Source organism: Anabas testudineus, chromosome 9 (genome assembly GCF_900324465.2).
Source record: "Anabas testudineus chromosome 9, fAnaTes1.2, whole genome shotgun sequence".
Lineage (NCBI taxonomy): Eukaryota > Metazoa > Chordata > Actinopteri > Anabantiformes > Anabantidae > Anabas > Anabas testudineus.
The window spans coordinates 9479693-9500129 of record NC_046618.1 but is presented as its reverse complement, the minus strand read 5'-3'; the positions used below and the strand labels follow the sequence as shown (position 1 = coordinate 9500129).

The window sequence follows — 20437 nt, the reverse complement described above, 5'->3', positions numbered from 1 at the left end:
AACATGAGACATTTAGATGTCCAGGTTAAGGCTGTGCCAACTGACCTATTTCAGCTATCATAGTATCAACATACCTCACAATCAAATTTAGAGAAGTAATACATAGGAAAACCAGTGGATCCAGTCATTTCCTACAGTACCAAACCAAAACCTACAGTATATGGAAGTTTAGTCATGGAAACTGGACTTCCTTCATGTTAGGTTGAAACGTTTCACTACTCATCCAAGTAGCTTCTTCAGTCTGTAGATCCACAGCAGATCTTCCAGTAACACAGCAAGATGTGATGGACATGTAACATTCCACAAACTGGTTGGACCACAAAACAGACGCATGGCTCACATGTTCGAAACAGCTGAGATGTCATCAAAACTGTAAATGAACCCTGCTGAAGCGAAAGTAAAGTTCAGCTGACTCGGAAGGAGACTCGCCGCACACAACGGTAAAGTTGATATTTTAATCTTTTTATAAGCTACTAACACTTACAGACGAGTACAGAATATCAGGATACAAAAGTCCATGTTTGAAGTTTATTGGATGTGTTCGGGTGGCACCGGTTAGATAAGTCAAGACAGTCGTCTTGTTTTTTAAAAGCTCTTTCCTGGAGAGAGGGAGAGATTGAAACTTTAAAAACACACAGTTGTTTAGAAACTTTTTATCCCTCCACATCCATGTTCCTTTAAAGTTGATTCATGAAGAAAAAGAAGTTGAAGTAGACGTGAACAGATTAAATCAGAGAATAAAGTTTACAGTGCAGGGTGAGATTTGATTGGCAGTAACAGAGAGGGCTTGAAAACACCTCTACACAATAACTTTCATTTTCATTAACACAAGTAAAACAGAAGGGTAAGTAACAGATGTGATCAGTGATCTGATTTCTGCTCTAACAACTTTACTCTACTTGTTTCTTTCTGCAGATCACATTCAATCCTCTGTCGACCCCATTTTTCACTCACGATGGGTCAGGGGCAATCACAGAAACCTCAGAACGGGGGTGTCTACACCATGTACCACGGCACCAGCGTTGCCAATGCCCGGCTCATCATTGCTAATGGTTTCAAACAATCATCAGGGGGCATGCTGGGACGGGGGGTTTATGTCAGTTGTGACATAAGCAAGGCGTCTAGCTATCCTTTGAACAGTAACCCATCTGACCGTGTGGTCCTTGAGTTACGTGTACGTGTCGGCCGCGTCAAGCGCATTGACAAGGACAACCATCCAATGCAATACACGTGGAGCAGTCATGGGTATGATACTGCCTGGGTTCCCCCCAACTGTGGTATGAAAGCTGTGCCCAGCGGTCGGGAGGAAGACTGTGTGTTTGACCCCACAAGAGTGGAGGTTGTAGGCATAGCAAAAGCACCAAACACCACCATTGAGAAGGAGCTCCAGCAGCTCATAGGGAAAAGATCCAGAAGAAAAGATGGTGGTGGTGGTGGTGGTTCTATACATGTGTATTCACTGTGCATGACAGAGACCCCGTATGGCGCTCTACACGTCAAGCAACAGTGCTGGAAGTGGAATCAAGGGGGAAATGGACTGATGTATATAGAACAAAGATTATGAATCGATACGATTTTATAGCAAATCATAAGGCTTACTGTGATTTTCATGTCTTAAGTCTGTTGCATTAGCTTTATGTTCTTTCATCAGTTTGCATTATGATCATGTGAAATCAAGATAAGACACTATATGTAAAGCAAAATTACCTTTTTGAAACTGAACATGAATTTTGTTTATGTTTGAAATTATATGTAATAATGTCCATTATATTGGTTTAATGAAATTAGAAATGAAATTAAAAACAAGGCCAATAAATGTCACTGTTATATTGTCAAATGTGTACTGTGTGTTTTGCTAAGTTTCCAAATCTGGTAAAGAGTCTGAAAAATCAATATGATAATATACTGATGTAGTTACAAAACTGTCGCTGAAAAAGATCAGTGACAAACTTTAGCAAATTAAAAAAAAAAAAAAAAAAACATTTTGAGAACATATTTTTACTAAAATCCAAATGAATTCTTGTTGTTGATCTATATAAGGTCTTTACTAATTTGATCTTTCAAATTTAAAAGTGAGTGTGTTTTCCTGCAGTCACATCAGGTTACTGGGATCCTCTGCAGTAGCATTCTGCTACTTCAATTCAGTTTCATTTATATAGCTGGAAAATCACAACAGAAATTATCCCTATGTAATTTACATAGTGGCATCAAGACTTTGCAGAATCATAAGAAAACCCTCTTTAAGGGAAGAAACCTCCAACAAAATCAGGCTCAGGGTGGGCACCCATCTGCCGACCAGTTGGGGTGAGGCCAGCTAGTGGTGTCTGTTGGAGGTGGTGCCAAATCACTGACTGCTTAGTGCTAGTGACCACAGTTTGAAGTCCTCTTCTTACATGCCTATACATAAGCAAGAGAAAGGCCAGGAGGCCACAGTATGTTGTTTTTGTGTGAAATCAGCTGTCCTTGTTGTTTGACCTACAAATTATCAACATAAACCATATTTTACGTATTAACAAGCATGGCGTTACAAATGAGGTGTCTCTAATCGAGTTAAATACACCTATAGCAGGAGTCTAATTTGTATTAAAACTTAACTAAATAAACACATTAGCTGTTTCAAGAACCCTTAACAGTTCTCATAAATCACCGAATACCACTTCGTAGTACTTCCTATCATGCTAATATCATGAGATCAAATCGAGATTAAACAGAAACATGGCAGGTTAGTGACAGCATGATGCACCAAAAGACATAATGTTAGAGCAAACACAATAAACTATCAGCAGGTTGATGTTATACTTAAACTGCGAGCACTGAAATAGCAGCACTCAGCACTCCCTTTAAATACAGCGTGTCTGGTGATTCTTGGTGCTTACTGCCTCTCTTTCAAACAGGGTTCCTGTCTGTGCACGATGCTATTGAGTCCCTGAGGCAGATTGGTGACATCCAATCCCGTCTTGACAAGGAGAAGCTTCAGAAGGATATCAGGCACATCTGCAGCAAGGTGGCAGAGCTTAGTGATTTGTGACATTATCAACTGAAGAGTAGCTCTTTTTTATTGTCATGTCTATCCTGATGCAATGCTCAGAGTCAAACTCCTTTTTACACCAAAAAAAAGGCCCAAAGGTGACACTGTCGAATGTTTCCTCACTAGCTTTATTCACACTTTACTCTGTGACTGCATTGCTAGTAAGACTGTTTGTTGCTATATTTATTTTACTCCCTCTGAGTGAAAAGGAAATAGTGACTTGCAATTTTAACTCTTTTGTTATGTTAAAAAATAAAAACAATTTAATAAAGCATGGTGATTAATTGTGTACCTTTTCACTTTTAATTAAACCCTCGTTTTTATTTTTAATGTACATGGTTCTGCCATCACTTTACTTTAAAAATTAACATTTACTATATTAACATGCATTGCATGCAGCATTTGTGAATTACTGAAGATCGGCCCCTCTCTTTGTCTCGCATGTGCAGAAAAAAGAAACCCAGGATCAAACATGGGACATTTAGATGTCCAGGTTAAGGCTGTGCCAACCTATCGTAGTATCAACATACCTCACAATGAATTTAGAGAAGTAATACATAGGAAAACCAGTGGATCCAGTCATTTCCTACAGTACCAAACCAAAACCTACAGTATATGGAAGTGTAGTCATGGAAAATGGACTTCCTTCATGTTAGGTTGAAACATTTCACTACTCATCCAAGTAGCTTCTTCAGTCTGTAGATCCACAGCAGATCTTCCAGTAACACAGCAAGATGTGATGGACATGTAAACATTCCACAAACTGGTTGGACCACAAAACAGACGCATGGCCCGTACGGGGATCGAACCCGCGACCTTGGCGTTATTAGCACCACGCTCTAACCAACTGAGCTAACCGGCCCACATGTGGACATCAGCTGACATGTCATCGAAACTGTAAATGAAACCTGCTGAAGCGAAAGTAAAGTTCAGTTCACTCGGAAGGAGACTCCGCGCTCACGACGGTAAAGTTGAACTTTTAGCCTTATTATAAGCTACTAACACGTAAGGACGTGAAAACAGGATCAGATCAGGATACAGACGTGCATGTTTGAAGTTTATTGGACGTGTTCGGGTGTCACGGGTTAGATAACATACAGTCGTCTTGTTTTTTAAAAGTTCTTTCCTGGAGAGAGAGATTGAAACTAAAAAACACACAGTTAGTGGTTTAGAAACTTTACAGGTCCACACCTCCACAAAGATGTTCCTTTAAAGTTGATTCATGAAGAAAAAGAAGTTGAAGTATTAGTGAACAGATTAAATCAGAGAATAAAGTTTACAGTGCAGGGTGAGATTTGATTGGCAGTAACAGAAAACGCCTCTACACTATAACTTTTATTTTTATTAACACAAGTAAAACAGAAGGGTAAGTAACAGATGTGATCAGTGATCTGATTTCTGCTCTAACAACTTTACTCTACTGGTTTCTCTCTGCTGTAGATCACATTCAATCCTCTGTCGACCCCGTTCTTCACTCAGGATGTCAGTGCAGTTCTCTGGATGGGAGGTGGTCGACGATGGAGCCTCTTTTCCTGGGGTCAAGCTTGGGTCATCCCAAAAACCTCAAAACAGGGGAGTCTACACCATGTACCACGGCACCAGCGTTGCCAATGCCCGGCTCATCATTGCTAATGGCTTCAAACAGTCATCAGGGGGCACGCTGGGACGGGGCGTTTATGTGAGTCGTGACAAGAGCAAGGCGTCTAGCTATCCTTTGAACAGTAACCCATCTGACCGTGTGGTCCTTGAGTTACGTGTACGTGTCGGCCGCGTCAAGCGCATTGACAAGGACAACCATCCTATGCAGTTCACGTGGAGCAGTCATGGGTATGATACTGCCTGGGTTCCCCCCAACTGTGGTATGAAAGCTGTGCCCAGCGGTCGGGAGGAAGACTGTGTGTTTGACCCCAAAAGAGTGAAGGTAGTAGGCATAGCAAAAGCACCAAACACCACCATTGAGAAGGAGCTCCAGCAGCTCATAGGGAAAAGATCCAGAAGAAAAGATGGTGGTGGTGGTGGTGGTGGTGCTCATGTGTGTTCGCTGTGCAAGAGAAAGACCCAGCAGGGCGCTCAACACGACAAGCAACAGTGCTGGAAGTGCGGGAAAAACATCTGTATTCTCATGTCCAAGCATTTCTGTTCAGCCAAACCCTGATAGAGGATGAAGCAGGAGGGTGGCTTGAAAAGAAAGGAGTGGAGCAGAAACACTAAGAGGATCTACATTTAAATTTGCTGGGAGATGAACTAATGTAGATTAGAGTAATAATTCTTAGCTCAGAGTGATTTGATACTGTACACACTCACAGTCACAATCTGCAAGTGATGTAAAATGCATTGCGTGTAATAATAATATAGAATAAATTAATGAATCGATACCATTTTATAGCAAATCATAAGGCTTATTGTGATTTTCATGTCTTAAGTCTGTTGCATTAGCTTTATGTTCTTTCATCAGCTTGCATTATGATCATGTGGAATCAAGATAAGACACTACATGTAAAGCAAAATTACCTTTTTGAAATTGAACAAGAATTTTGTTTATGTTTGAAATTATACGTAATAATGTCCATTATATTGGTTTAATGAAATTAGAAATGAAATAAAAACAAGGCCAATAAACGTCACTCTAATATCATCAAATCTGTACTGTGTGTTTTGCTAAGTTTCCAAATCTGGTGAAGAGTCTGAAAAATAAAGATGATAATATACTGATGTAGTTACAAAACTGTCAGGAAACACAGGGTTCTGCTGCAAGTCAAGATCACACAAGCTCACAATCCACTATTGACAGGATCTGTCTACTTCATCACAAGTCACTGTGTTAACACAGGGAGAGAAAGAGGATCTCCAAACGATTCAAGGTGGAATTCACCAATTTTCACTGACCACTTCGGAAAGAGAAGCAACATCTGTCAGTCCATTACAAAACCATGGCCCGTACGGGGATCGAACCCGCGACCTTGGCGTTATTAGCACCACGCTCTAACCAACTGAGCTAACCGGCCAGATGTTGCGAGATTGTGACGTCATCGGAACGTAACCAAAACCACCTGCACAGAAAGTGAATTGAGCTGAACCGATCACAAGACGACTTCTCCTTTACGGTACAGTGTCGTTAAACTCGTTTGTTGATACAGAGTAAGATAAAACAGTGTTTTCAACTCTTTAATGAATCTAAGTCGACTGATATAACTCTGGTGGTTCTGCAGAGGGTGAAGATCATTTAACTTAGTGCTTCACAGACGTATGAACACCAACCTGGGTTCACTCTTCAGTGACCGCCTCAGTCTTTTCCTCTTCGACCCTCTGTTACAGTTACATCCTGATTTCTCTGACTTCTTCTCTAACAGCTTTACTCTACTCCAGATGTGTCAAACTCAGGCCCGCGGTGTAATTATATTTGACCCGCGAGATCATATCAAATGTGTTACAGCTGCCCCCCCATATAATACACAAACCCCTAATACTACAAATCCCAGAATGCTTTGTTAGTGCGTTGGCTCGTCAGTCGAGGCCCCCTCCTTTTATGCTGACAATCATTAGCGTCCATGTAACCAGTCACATCGACCCACCTTCATCCACCCCTCTCCAAAAATGGACAAACGAAAGAGGCCAAAGTGCACAGTTCGCTAAAAAACTCAGTGTACTCCTCATTTGAAGCCCAGAAATACAGATTTGAACTGCTCAGTAATCCGTTTGACGTGGAAAGCACAGCAACCAACAAGTCTCCATGTTTCCTCCCTGACACTCTGCCCCAACTCCGTACTCAAACTGCTCAAATGCTCTCTGTGTTCAGCAGAACACATCTCTGTTGATGAAGATGAACAAAACACCACTCAGGAGTCGTCTCACTGATGAACACCTCCACTCAATCCTGAGGATTTCCTCAGCTCAGAGCTAAAACCCCAGACCTCTAAGAAGAGATGTCGGGTATCTGACTTGAACCAATGTGAATCAGAGTAAATCAGAGTAAATCAGAGTGGAGCAAACTGAGCTTAATGATGCTGTCTTTATGCTCTTTTTCTACTCCAAGGCTTGGACTGTAGGGGAGAACAGGGTTTGTTGTCACACTTTGTATTTTTATACAGATTCCTGAAGAACTGTGACCCTAACATATTAACTTTAACTGTATAATGAAAGTGTCAGCTAAGAATAGAGTAACTTTACTTTCCATAAGCTTATTCTGTTTTAAACATATTGACTTTCAAATACATCATGTGCATTTGTGACAACCATCCCCGTTGTAGCGTTGGTTGTATTTTAATGCAAAAACAAAAATTCACAATCATAAAATTTAATTTAAAAATCTCTATTTTATTAAATGCAAGAGTCTAGTATCACATAAGAACTTACACAGGAAAAACTGAGAAGGGCTCCACACACACCAAGTAGAAACATTTTTCTTCATCTGAGGAGGACTCCGTCTTCTGCTCTTTCCTTTTCTTCCTTGTCTTTGTTGATGTCTTTATATCTCTTTATATCTTATATCTGTCTCTTTTTCAACGTTATTGTGGACTTCATACATGTATGCAAGTTTGCAGACTTCAACAGGAGAGAGGCCAAAATAAATATCCAATGCAGTGATGATGTACTCTGCCAGCTGACTTTCCTGCTCCTCGCTGAAAACTGAACAATTTTTGATATATCCTACTGGAAAGGATGGGAAAATTCAATCTTCAGCAACCTCAGCTGGACTTTTATTGCAATATCTGGCCAGTGTTCGATAGTTTATCTAAAATCTTTAGCTATACCTCTGACTGATTTGTTGTGCAGCTTCACCTCTCTGACTGCCCTGAGCATTACATCTGGTGGAGTCTGCCCGTTGTTTGTCTTCCTGACAAGCGTCCTGCCCATTTTTCTATTTAAAAAGAGCAAAAAGTGCCTGGTAGGTCACAGCATGCATGTCTATTGAAATGAAGGAGAATGTGACACTATGTAAAATATAGCCAACCCTTCACGCTTTTAACTAGTAATAATTGTTTTTTTATGAACTCATTGTTTTCTGACCCAAATTTTTAAAAATTCAGTGGTAAAGTTTTTTAACAGCGCCCTTTAGGGACCAAGTTATAATCAATGTGACAACCAACCCCATTCTCCCCTATATTATTATTATTATTATTATTATTTGTTTGTGTCTGTTTGTTTGTTTGTTTTTTGTTGGATAGTGAAAAAAGATTTTTATTAAAAAGGAAGTCAAAGGCTACAGATAGAGACATAGTAATTTATTTTATTCATTCAAATAAGAAATTAATACCACTGATGGTGGTGTTTTATTTTAAATTTAATTTCTCATTTGTTTATAATATTAAGGTTTACTTGCTCCAGATTCAATGTTTATGCAAAACCAGAGTTTGTTTCCATATGAAAAGGTTTAACATTACATATCTGGAAAGATGGGAAAACATGCACAGTTGCAGTAAATTTTTCAATATATATTGAGTTTGGCCTGTGACTTCGATCCAGTTTTTAATTTTGGCCCACTGCAAGTTTTAGGTTAACACCTCTGCTCTACTGGTTTCTCTCTGTAGATCACATCCAAACCTCTCTCGACCCCGTTCTTCACTCAGGATGTCAGTGCAGTTCTCTGGATGGGAGGTGGTCGACGATGGAGCCTCTTTTCCTGGGGTCAAGCTTGGGCCATCCCAGAAACCTCAAAACAGGGGAGTCTACACCATGTACCATGGCACCAGCGTTGCCAATGCCCGGCTCATCATTGCTAATGGCTTCAAACAGTCATCAGGGGGCACGCTGGGACGGGGGGTTTATGTGAGTCGTAAGAAGAGAACGGCGTCTAACTATCCCCTGTTTGGTAACCCTTCAGACCGGGTGGTCTTTATGCTGCGTGTGCGTGTTGGCCGCGTCAAGCGCATTGACGCAAACAGTCTTCAGATGCAGCACACCTGGCACGCAAATGGCTACGACACCGCCTGGATCCCTCCCAGCTCTGCGCCCATGGGCCTAGAGGAAGACTGTGTGTTTGACCCCAAAAGAGTGGAGGTAGTAGGCATTGCAAATGCACCAAACACCACCCTTGAGAAGGAGCTCCAGCAGCTCATAGGGAAAAGATCCAGAAGAAAATATACTGGTGGTGGTGGTGGTGGTGGTGGTGGTGCTCATGTGTGTTCACTGTGCAAGAGAAAGACCCAGCAGGGCGCTCAACACGTCAAGCAACAGTGCTGGAAGTGCGGAAAAAACATCTGTATTCTCATGTCCAAGCATTTCTGTTCAGCCAAACCCTGACAGAGGATGAAGCAGGAGGGTGGCTTGAAAAGAAAGGAGTGGAGCAGAAACACTAAGAGGATCTACATTTAAATGTGCTGGAAGATGAACTAATGTAGATTAGAGTAATAATTCTTAGCTCAGATTGATTTGATACTGTACACACTCACAGTCACAATCTGCAAGTGATGTAAAATGCATTGGGTGTAATAATAATATAGAACAAATTGATGAATTGATACCATTTTATAGCAAATCATCAAGGTTTACTGTCATTTTCATGTCTTAAGTCTGTCGCATTAGCTTTATTTTCTTTCATCAGCTTGCATTATGATCATGTAGAATCAAGATAAGACACTAAATGTAAAGCAAAATTACCTTTTTGACATTGTACATGAATTTTTTTTTATGTGAAATTATATGTAATAATATCCATTATATTGGTTTAATGAAATTAGAAATGAAATAAAAACAATCTAGCCACAGGGGTTTCAAGCCAGTGACTTCTGTGCCGGTCCCAAGCCCGGATAAATAGAGAGGGTTGCGTTAGGAAGGGCATCCAGCGTAAAAATTGCCAAAATAACCATGCGAATCATCCACAAGACTTTCATACCGGATCGGTCGAGGCCCGGGTTAACAACGACCGCCACCGATGCTGTTAACCTACAGGGTGTCGGTGGAAATTTGCTAAGAGGATGGAAATGGCTGTAGTCAACACTTACTTCCATAAGCGAGAGGAACATAGAGTGACATACAAGAGTGGAGGTAGGAGTACACAGGTGGACTACATCCTATGTAGACGAGGTCATTTGAGAGAGTTTAGTGACTGCAAAGTGGTGGTAGGAGAGAGTGTAGCCAGACAGCACCGCATGGTGGTGTGTAAGATGACTCTGGAGGTTAGGAAGAAGAAGAGAGGGAAGACAGAAAAGAAGAACAAGTGGTGGAAGTTAAAGAATGAAGAAACTTGTGAGGAATTCAGACAGAAGTTGAGACAGGTTCTTGGTGGTCAGGATGAGCTTCCAGATGACTGGGAAACTACAGCAGAGATTATCAGGGAAACAGGTAGGAAGGTGCTAGGTGTGTCATCTGGAAAGAGGAAAGAAGGTAAAGACACTTGGTGGTGGAATGAGGAAGTACAGGAATGTGTCAAGAGGAAGAGGTTGGCTAGAAGGAAGTGGGATGTAGAAAGGACTGAGGAAAGTAGACAGGTATACAAGGAAGCACAGCGTAGAGTGAAGAGGGAGGTGGCAAAGGCCAAACAGAAAGCTTACGATGAGCTGTATGACAGGTTAGACACAAAGGAAGGAGAGAAGGACTTGTACAGGCTAGCCAGACAGAGAGATAGAGATGGGAAGGATGTGCAACAGGTAAGGGTGATTAAGGACAGAGATGGAAAGGTACTAACAACCCAGGAGAGTGTGCAGAAAAGATGGAAGGAGTATTTTGAGGATCTGATGAATGAGGAAAATGACAGGGAAAGAAGGGAGGAAGATGTGGATGTTGTGGAGCAGGAAATAGCAGAGATTGGAAAGGATGAGGTTAGGAAGGCTCTGAAAAGGATGAAGAGTGGAAAGGCTGTTGGTCCTGATGACGTACCTGTGGAGGTGTGGAGGTGCTTAGGAGAGACAGCAGTGGAGTTTTTAACCAGTTTGTTCAATAGGATTCTAGAGAGTGAGAAGATGCCTGAGGAATGGAGGAGAAGTGTTCTGGTTCCGATCTTTAAGAACAAGGGTGACACGCAGAACTGCAGCAACTATAGAGGAATAAAGTTGATGAGCCACACAATGAAGCTGTGGGAAAGAGTAGTGGAAGCCAGGCTTAGGAAGAAGGTGGAGATTTGTGAGCAGCAGTATGGTTTCATGCCCCGTAAGAGCACCACTGATGCCATTTTTGCTTTGAGAATGTTGATGGAAAAGTACAGAGATGGTCAGAAGGAGCTGCATTGTGTCTTTGTAGATTTAGAGAAGGCGTATGACAGGGTGCCAAGGGAGGAGCTGTGGTACTGTATGAGGTCGTCTGGAGTGGCAGAGAAGTACGTCAGACTAGTTCAGGACATGTATGAGAGAAGTATGACGGTGGTGAGATGTGCTGTAGGTCAGACAGAGGAGTTCAAGGTGGAGGTGGGACTACACCAAGGATCAGCTTTGAGTCCCTTCTTGTTTGCTATGTTGATGGACAGGCTGACAGATGAGGTCAGACAGGAATCTCCCTGGACAATGATGTTTGCCGATGACATTGTGATTTGCAGTGAGAGTAGAGAGCAGGTAGAGGAACAGCTGGAGAGGTGGAGGTTTGCTCTGGAAAGAAGAGGCATGAAGGTCAGTCGTAGTAAGACAGAATACATGTGTCTGAACGAGAGGGATCAAGGTAGAAGCGTGAGGTTACAGGGGGCGTAAGGTGAAGAAGGTGCAGGAGTTTAAGTACTTGGGGTCAACAGTTCAGTGTGATGGAGAGTGTGGAAAAGAGGTGAAGAGGCGAGTGCAGGCAGGTTGGAGCGGGTGGAGGAAAGTGTCAGGAGTGTTGTGTGACATAAGAGTGTCAGCAAGACTCAAAGGAAAGGTGTACAAGACAGTGGTGAGACCAGCTCTGCTCTATGGGTTAGAGACGGTAGCAGTGAGAAAGAGACAAGAGGCTGAGATGGAGGTAGCAGAGATGAAGATGTTGAGGTTCTCCTTAGGAGTGACCAGGTTAGACAGAATAAGGAACGAGTACATCAGAGGGACGGCTCACGTTGCCTGTGTTAGCGACAAAGTCAGAGAGGCCAGACTGAGGTGGTTCGGACATGTTCAGAGGAGGGATAGTGAGTATATTGGTAGAAGGATGTTGGAGATGGAGCTGCCAGGCAGGAGGACAAGAGGACGACCAAGGAGGAGATATATGGATGTCTTAACAGAGGACATGAGGTTGGCTAATGTTAGGGTAGAAGATGTTCATGATAGATTTAGGTGGAAAAGGATGATTCGCTGTGGCGACCCCTGATGGGAAAAGCCGAAAGAAGAAGAAGAAGAAATGAAATAAAAACAAGGCCAATAAATGTCACTGTTATATTATCAAATCTGTACTGTGTGTTTTGCTAAGTTTCCAAATATTGTAAAGAGTCTGAAAAATCAATATGATAATATACTGATGTAGTTACAAAATTGTGTCTGAAAAATAAAACAGTGAGAAACTTTGGCAAATTCTAAAAAAATAAAAACATTTTGAGAACATATTTTTACTAAAATCCAAATAAATTCTTGTTAATTGCCAGTTGGTTAATTGCAGCGATTTAACAGGAGGTCGTCTGATTTAAGGTAGGGGTCAATATTGCATGGTGACAATGGTTTTTACATCTCTACGGAGACAAACGATTGCCATCCCATCAGGAAACACAGGGTTCTGCTGCATGTCAAGATCACACAAGCTCACAATCCACTATCGACAGGATCTGTCTACTTCATCAGAACTCTGTTTCTAAAAGCTTGTCTGTTATTATATGTCATTATAAGACACGCTGTGTTAACACAGGGCTGGATGAGGAAGCACAGTGAGAGAAAGAGGAGCTCCAACGATTCAAAGTGGAATTCACCAATTTTTAGTGACCACCTCGGAAAGAGAGGCAACATCTGTCAGTCCATTACAAAAGCATGGCCCGTACGGGGATCGAACCCGCGACCTTGGCGTTATTAGCACCACGCTCTAACCAACTGAGCTAACCGGCCAGATGTTGCACAGTGGTGACGTCATGAGATCCATAATCGAAACCAACTGCACAGAAAGTGAAATGTAGCTGAATGATGACTTGTCCTTCACCGTACTGTGTCGTTAAACTTGTTTGTTGATACAGAGTAAGATAAAACAGTGTTTCTATTTCGTATAGGCGTAGCCCTCTAAGAGCAGTCGTGAAGAATTCTTTCACTCTACCTCGCTCAGGTCCGCCCACAGACTATAAAAGCCCTGCGTGACCTGAGTACTGCTCCCTTTTTCACTTCAGCGTGCTGTGCAGTCACCATGTGAAGACAAAAGGATGAGTTCTTCTCCGCGTTCCACTGGCAGGGTCCGGCTGTGCCCAGGATGCCAAACCGCCTTCATCCTGGATGACGACCTCCACGCTCGCTGCGAGATCTGCCTCGGCCCTGAACGTGCCGAGCTAGCCCTCACTCCTCGGGCCACGTCCCCTATTGTGCACGTCTGTCCCTGGAGGAGAAGCAGCAGCGAGTGGACGCCTTCACGGTGCTCCGGGACGATGAGGATGACAGCTGGGCTAAGCCAGTTAGCTTCCACATGCGAGAGGCTATCGACTGCCTGGACCTCCTGGCCCAGTGGACGAGCTTCATGCAGGGCAAGAGTCCCCTGACTCGGCTCCCTCCATTGTTGGCTCCCCTCCTGGTTCCCCCCTCTTTCTAGTGGAAGACATGGGTGATGACGTGACGGTTCAGCACGCCATCTCCTCTCCAGCGACATGGCCGGCGACATTTATCGCAGTGAGCAAGAGGCTAGAGGCCTTTCGCTATGGTCGATTTTTCCCGCCCTTGGCCCCTTCCTATCAGAGGCCGGTCAGAATCCTGGGAAGCTGAAGGCTCTGGTGGCTCATTAAGACCCCTTCACCAGAGTCCATGGGGAAACGGAGCTTGGCTTTCCGGCCATTCCTCCGCTAGAGCCGAGTTTAGCCTCCATCCTGCTCCCTAAGGCAACCTTCTTCGGTAAACATAGGCCTACTCCTCCATCTTCCCGCGACCAAGTCACCACCCGCCTGACCGTCCGTACACAACAGTGTGCCGTTCAGACGGCGGCCGCCATCAAAAACAACCCTGCTCAGCTCCTCTGCTTCCTTCGTCGTTGCGCAGCCTGGAGTGCTGCAAGATAAGTTAGCGGACGAAATCGGCAAGGCTATGACGGCCATTCTCACGCTGTCTTCAGCCTCGGCGGTGGTGCAGTCATGCATCATGGCCTGGATGACCATGCTGCATGCTTCACATGTCTCAGCTTCCTGAACAGATTAGGAAGGGCCTTCTGGGCGGCTGCCATGGCGCAGCGACGCGCTCTCACAGGTGAACAATATGATCCACCACTTCCCAGTGATAGGTCAGCGCCTGTGGGCCTGGCCCCTGAACGGGAACGTTTGGAGAGCCTAGGTCCTCCGCCTGCAGTGATTCGCACCATTCAGAATGCGAGAGCTCAATCGACCACAGCCTCATACACAGCAAAATGGTCCGCTTTTCAGTGATGGTGTGTGGAGAAGGGCATGGATTCCACTTTCTGTCCTCTTCCCCAAATTCTGGTTTTTCTCTAGTTATTGGGAGATCAGGAGTTGGCTCTGTTGACGGTTAAAACTTATGCCACAGCTGTCATGCCGTCTTGTCATGAGGGTTTTGGAGAGAGAACTGTTTTTGCACATCCATTGATAAAACGGTTCTTAAAAGGTGTTTAGAGACAGTGGCCTCCGACTCGTTCAATTATGCCTCAGTGGGAATTACCACTGTTTTTTTGCCCCCCTAAAAACCCTCCTTGTACGCTGTCGGTCTCCCCTTCCTGCCTTGTTATCAGGGAGGACGGAGCCTCGGCTATTCTCAGGCCTAATCCGGTGTTCATGCCTAAAATACTAACTTCCTCCTTTAAATCCAGAGTCATTACATTTGAGGGGTTTTTCCCTCCTCCCCATCGTAGTGAGGAAGAGGAGGTTGCGCACCATCTCTGTCCTGTTCGTTCACTGTCACATTATTTGGCGCGCACAGCTGTTTTCAGACAGACTGAACAACTGTTTGTGCATTACAGAGAACATTCTCAAGGGAAGCTCTGACCAAACAACGGCTGTCTCACTGGCTGTGTGAAGCTATCACACAGGCTTATGTGCCAGCAGGTAAAGAACCCCCTCCTAATGTCCGTGCTCATTCCACTAGAGCCATGTCCTCCTCCACAGCCCTTTTCAAGGGAATGTCAGGGGATGATATTTGTACAGCAGCATCGTGGGCATCCTCGTGCCCTTTTAAACATTTTTATCTGCGGGATACGTCAGTATCCTCCTTATCTCATTCTGGTCTGAGCGTGCATAATGACCAGTGGAGCTCTGTCAGTACAGAGCACACACTGCTAGCTGATTTGTCTTTACCTCCTTGTTAGGTTGGTGTGGGTGGACTGGTGTTGTTAGTCCTTGAGGACTCCGTTGGACCAGTGAGGCATTGACTACATCCAACATCGCCCTTATCCCAATAGTGACAGCTCTTAGAGGGCGAAGCCTATAGGAAATAGAATGTTGGTTACGTATTGTAACCCCAGCTTCTATGAGTATAGGCGTAGCCCTCTAAGATACGGGCCTCACTGGCTCCCCCCGTGTCAGCTGAAGTAAAAAAGTTGGCTTTTGGGAGCAGTACTCAGGTCACGCAGGGCTTTTATACTCTGTGGGCAGACCTGAGTGAGGTAGCCCTGTGCTGGTACGGGGCGCGAAAGAATTCTTCACGACTGCGCATGCGCATTTTATAAGACATCATAAGACAATTATAAGACACGCTGTGTGAGCACAGGGAGAGAAGGAGGATCTCCAAACGATTCAAAGTGGAATTTACCAATTTTCACTGACCACCTCGGAAAGAGAGGTAACATTTGTCAGTACATTACAAAACCATGGCCCGTACGGGGATCGAACCCGCGACCTTGGCGTTATTAGCACCACGCTCTAACCAACTGAACTAACCGGCCAGATGTTGCACAGTATGTGACGTCATCAGACCCTAACCAAATCACCTATATAGAAAGTGAAAGTGAGTTGAACCGATCACAAGACGACTTCTCCTTTACGGTACAGTGTCGTTAAACTCGTTTGTTGATACAGACTAAGATAAAACAGTGTTTTCAACTCTTTAATTAACTAAGTCGACTGATATAACTCTGGTGGTTCTGCAGAGGGTGAAGATCATTTAACTTAGTGCTTCACAGACGTATGAACACCAACCTGGGTTCACTCTTCAGTGACCGCCTCAGTCTTTTCCTCTTCGACCCTCTGTTACAGTTACATCCTGATTTCTCTGATTTCTGCTCTAACAACTTTACTCTACTGGTTTCTCTCTCTGTAGATCACATCCAAACCTCTGTCGACCCCGTTCTTCACTCAGGATGTCAGTGCAGTTCTCTGGATGGGAGGTGGTCGACGATGGAGCCTCTTTTCCTGGGGTCAAGCTTGGGCCATCCCAGAAACCTCAAAACAGGGGAGTCTACACCATGTACCACGGCACCAGCGTTGCCAGTGCCCGGCTCATCATTGCTAATGGTTTCAAACAGTCATCAGGGGGCAAGCTGGGACAGGGGGTTTATGTGAGTCGTGACAAGAGAAAGGCGTCTAACTATCCCCTGTTTGGTAACCCTTCAGACCGGGTGGTCTTTATGCTGCGTGTGCGTGTTGGCCGCGTCAAGCGCATTGACGCAAACAGTCTTCAGATGCAGCACACCTGGCACGCAAATGGCTACGACACGGCCTGGATCCCTCCCAGCTCTGCGGCCACGGGCCTAGAGGAAGACTGTGTGTTTGACCCCAAAAGAGTGGAGGTAGTAGGCATTGCACATGCACCAAACACCACCATTGAGAAGGAGCTCCAGCAGCTCATAGGGAAAAGATCCAGAAGAAAAGATGGTGGTGGTGGTGGTGGTGGTGCTCATGTGTGTTCACTGTGCAAGAGAAAGACCCAGCAGGGCGCTCAACACGTCAAGCAACAGTGCTGGAAGTGCGGGAAAAACATCTGTATTCTCATGTCCAAGCATTTCTGTTCAGCCAAACCCTGACAGAGGATGAAGCAGGAGGGTGGCTTGAAAAGAAAGGAGTGGAGCAGAAACACTAAGAGGATCTACATTTAAATGTGCTGGAAGATGAACTAATGCAGATTAGAACTGAAAGTCACAGCTGAGAGTGTGCCACAGTAGCCATAAACCATAGTGTTAATCTCCTAATTTCTTAATTTATATAGATTATATGAATCCATAAATGTTTATTATTGATGCACCTTTTTTCATCTCTTATTTACAATGTATGTATTTGTTTAATAATCTAAAATATAATCACAAACTGATCAAATCTATTTCTGCTGGACTGTTTTATTATCTGTAAGTGTTTGCTATGTTCTCTGGTCAGAATGCATAACTAACATTATATATTTAACATTATATATAAGTAGAAAGGACGAATCTATTTGTTCCTCCTGTCAAACTGATATGTGTAAGGTTGTGTGTACCACCTGGGGCTTAGGCACAATTCAATTCAATTCATTTCAATTTTATTTGTATAGCACTTTTAACAATTGTCATCGTCTTTACACAAGCAAAGAAACTACAGAAGTTTACATGAACAGTGAATGTTTATGAATCATAATAATAATCAGATTGTCCCTGATGAGCAAGCGCGACAGTAGCCAGGAAAAAAACTCCCTGAGGAGGCAACAGGAAGAAACCTTGAGAGGAACCAGACTCAACAGGGAACCCATCCTCATATGGGTGATCACATACTATGTGTCAGGCAGCAGGTAGTTCAGTACAACAGTTCACTTCTTTAAGTTTTGCCTTCTATGAACTGACAATAGTTAGTTTTCACAGTAGCTTCTTTTACAGATCTAACATATGAAGTGTTATTACGGACTAAAAGGTACAGATGGCCCGTACGGGGATCGAACCCGCGACCTTGGCGTTATTAGCACCACGCTCTAACCAACTGAGCTAACCGGCCCACATGAGCACAGACAACATCTCCTTGTTAGAAAGCATTATCTGACTGCTTCTGAGACGCTCTTTCACGTATATCTCGGAAAGGAAAGTGAAAGTTTCTGCATTTCACAGTAAGATCACTGCTGCTCATCGACGACGAGGTTTGTGAATCTGAATCTCTTTAATTTGTCTTTTCAGTGAAACAAACGACGCGCACATTTATAATTATTGACGGGTTGAAGCTCGTTGTTTCATGTTGAACTTTAAAAGATCACGTTTAGCTGCAACGTCAGGTTACTTCTTACTTAATTGTAGTTATTATTTGTTGTTATAGTTTGTGTCGTGACCTTATCGAGTTACCGTCACACATTAGATCCAGTCAGTATCTGTGGACTGTTTAGATTTAAGGGTTTTTTTAGCGACAATCACATTTACTACTACTGTGTTTCCGCAGTATTAGAGGAGGTCTGTGTGACCCTGCAGGACAGGTGACTTAAATATATCTAAATATTAAGTGGGAACATGATTTTAATCACTACTTTATTCAATTATAGTACATTAACAATGTTGACTCTGGCAGTAGTTGAAGTATTACTAGGCACTCTTGACTTTAACTAAAGTTTGTGTCTATTCTCCACAGCACCCCCTTCCTGAAGAAGCATGTCACTGCAGTTCTTTGGCTGGGAGGTGAACTATGATGATGACTCTGTAGAGCTGGGGGCCTCTCAGGAGCCAAAGGACCGGGGCGTCTACACCATGTACCATGGCACCACTGTTGCTAACGCACGACTCATCATTTCTAACGGCTTTAAACAGTCGTCAGGGGGCATGTTGGGCCCAGGAGTGTACGTCAGTCGTAATAAGAAAAAGGCTGAACGCTATCCATTGAAAACCAGCCCCTCTGAGCGTGTGGTCCTTGAGTTACGTGTGCGTGTTGGCCGTGTTAAGTGTATTAACATGGACAACCATCCTATGCAGTACACTTGGAGCCAGCAGGAGTATGACACCGCCTGGGTTCCCCCCAACTGTGGTATGAAAGCTGTGCCCAGCGGCCTAGAGGAAGATTGTGTGTTTGACCCCAAAAGAGTGAAGGTTGTGGCAATTGCCAGGGCACCAGACAACGTACTGGCGGAGCTTCAACAGCTTGTAGCTAACAGTCTACGTTCTAATGGAGGCTGGGAAGCGGCTGTGAACACATGCTCACTGTGCAAGAGAAAGACCACACAGGGACACCCACACATCGCGCAACAGTGCTGGGGCTGCGGACAAAACGTCTGCACTCTCATGACCAAGCATGTCTGTCCAGTTAGAGTCTTATAGAGGGAGTAGGTGGCCTGGAAAAGACTGCAGTTGTGACACTGATATGACCTTTCACTTGTGAGCAAACTCTAAAGCTGAAATTAAAATTAAAGGTCTCAACTCAGGGTGTAATCATACTTAAGACAGAACTCAGTTACTTTCTCAGATTTCACTTCTCTTTCATCCACAAATTAACTTAATGGTGCAATGTAGTACACTAGTCTCTGGTGAACGAGACGGGAGAATCTCTCTATATTGCCTAAGTTGTTTTGTATAAATTTAAGCGCGCCTTATGAGCATAATGGATTGATGTTAACTATAATGTTGGAATGAATCTAAGATCTGTGGACACCTAAAAGTAGATAAAGAGAGATTTGTTAACTCTAGGTGTTGTGTAAAAATGTAGCAACCTACATTATAGTCTCTCTATGTTCATGTTAGGATTACTTGCAATCAAAATGAGACAATCTTTAGCTGTTGAACAAAAAGCCTTTATTTTACCCTGCCTGTGAAAATATTGCTTATTTAATGTGATGTACGTTTTCAAATAATATGTGATAAAGCTCCTGATTTTTATGTTATTAAGTGATTTGATTTCCTGAACATGGCAATGCAAAACAAATCATGCTAAGGCAATAAACGTCATAATAAACTACAATGTCTGGTTTGATACAGTATGATTTCATATTAGGTTAAGAGATACAAAAAATCCAAATGGATGATGACGTCAGCCTGTAGCTACATCTGCCAAGCTGCAGGATTTCATGTGGATGCATTTGTAGAGTTGTTGCAATATTCAGGATGAAGAAGAGGCAAGCAGTGAATTAAACTCCAGTAGTCTTTGATCTCCATTCATTTTGGCATGCTGTAGAAGAGCCTGCAAAAACATTGAGAACAGAAATAAATCCTCAAAACTGTCATATTAGTATACAAACAATACAAATGCAGAACTCAAGAGTGAACAGTTTCAGTTTTGCCATTTATGTGCCATTACCAAAAACAGTGTTTCAATCTGGTGCTAGTATAGGTATGAGGCAGCCGTATGCTCACATTTATTAACTCCTGGTCATTTTTGCCATGCAAGTGTCTGAGAAGGTACCAACTGGCCACCTGCACCACTGTCACTGGGAGGTCCTGGGAGGAAACATACACCAGCCTCTCCAACAGACGCCTCGTTTCCCTGGACAAGACAAATGTAGAATGGGGTAAGGTTGAATTCTTTGCTTA

At 43.5% G+C, this 20437-nt stretch overlaps 3 protein-coding genes and 5 non-coding genes across 9 annotated transcripts in view; 2 read left to right on the top strand and 6 right to left on the bottom strand.

Moving 5' to 3' along the window:
- The first annotated feature begins 365 nt into the window (after nucleotides 1-365).
- LOC113150447 lies at nucleotides 366-19868 on the top strand. Its single transcript, XM_026342977.1, has 12 exons — nucleotides 366-440; nucleotides 916-1559; nucleotides 2895-3024; nucleotides 3946-3993; nucleotides 4469-5182; nucleotides 7062-7070; nucleotides 8557-9145; nucleotides 13430-13568; nucleotides 13634-13782; nucleotides 13940-14093; nucleotides 16269-16995; nucleotides 18568-19868. The coding sequence occupies exons 2-12, from the start codon at nucleotides 956-958 to the stop codon at nucleotides 19229-19231; spliced, it is 3927 nt and encodes a 1308-aa protein (XP_026198762.1). The 5' UTR covers nucleotides 366-440; nucleotides 916-955; the 3' UTR covers nucleotides 19232-19868.
- Nucleotides 3817-3890, bottom strand: trnai-aau. The gene has a single exon. It is a non-coding gene; the product is annotated as a tRNA-Ile (tRNA).
- On the bottom strand, nucleotides 5960-6033 carry trnai-aau. The gene has a single exon. It is a non-coding gene; the product is annotated as a tRNA-Ile (tRNA).
- On the top strand, nucleotides 6094-9628 carry gig2p (grass carp reovirus (GCRV)-induced gene 2p). Of its 2 annotated transcripts, none has more exons than XM_026342740.1 (2): nucleotides 6094-6132; nucleotides 8557-9628. In XM_026342740.1, exon 2 carries the CDS (start codon nucleotides 8597-8599, stop codon nucleotides 9266-9268), a length of 672 nt encoding a protein of 223 aa, XP_026198525.1. In that variant the 5' UTR covers nucleotides 6094-6132; nucleotides 8557-8596; the 3' UTR covers nucleotides 9269-9628. The 2 variants fall into 2 exon arrangements, with proteins under 2 accessions (XP_026198525.1, XP_026198526.1); XM_026342741.1 differs by having other exon boundaries at nucleotides 6129-6166.
- Nucleotides 12875-12948, bottom strand: trnai-aau. The gene has a single exon. It is a non-coding gene; the product is annotated as a tRNA-Ile (tRNA).
- On the bottom strand, nucleotides 15849-15922 carry trnai-aau. Its single transcript has one exon. It is a non-coding gene; the product is annotated as a tRNA-Ile (tRNA).
- On the bottom strand, nucleotides 17860-17933 carry trnai-aau. Its single transcript has one exon. It is a non-coding gene; the product is annotated as a tRNA-Ile (tRNA).
- Nucleotides 19686-20437, bottom strand: part of ttc37 (tetratricopeptide repeat domain 37) — a 13109-nt gene continuing 12357 nt past the window's right edge. Inside the window, exons 40-41 of the mRNA XM_026342739.1 lie at nucleotides 20261-20390; nucleotides 19686-20087 (exon numbers count right to left, since the gene is read on the bottom strand). Of these exons, the coding sequence (XP_026198524.1) occupies nucleotides 20007-20087; nucleotides 20261-20390 (211 nt within the window). The 3' untranslated portion in view covers nucleotides 19686-20006. The remainder of the gene's footprint in view (nucleotides 20088-20260; nucleotides 20391-20437) is intronic.

Bases quoted from the DNA above. Each gene is read 5' to 3' on its own strand.
- LOC113150447 (XM_026342977.1), top strand. From the start codon at position 956: ATGGGTCAGGGGCAATCACAGAAACCTCAGAACGGGGGTGTCTACACC. The intron at 1,560-2,894 runs TATGAATCGATA...TCTTTCAAACAG, and splicing joins GATGTATATAGAACAAAGAT to GGTTCCTGTCTGTGCACGAT. The intron at 13,569-13,633 runs GCAAGAGTCCCC...CCCTCTTTCTAG, and splicing joins GTGGACGAGCTTCATGCAGG to TGGAAGACATGGGTGATGAC.
- gig2p (XM_026342740.1), top strand. From the start codon at position 8,597: ATGTCAGTGCAGTTCTCTGGATGGGAGGTGGTCGACGATGGAGCCTCT.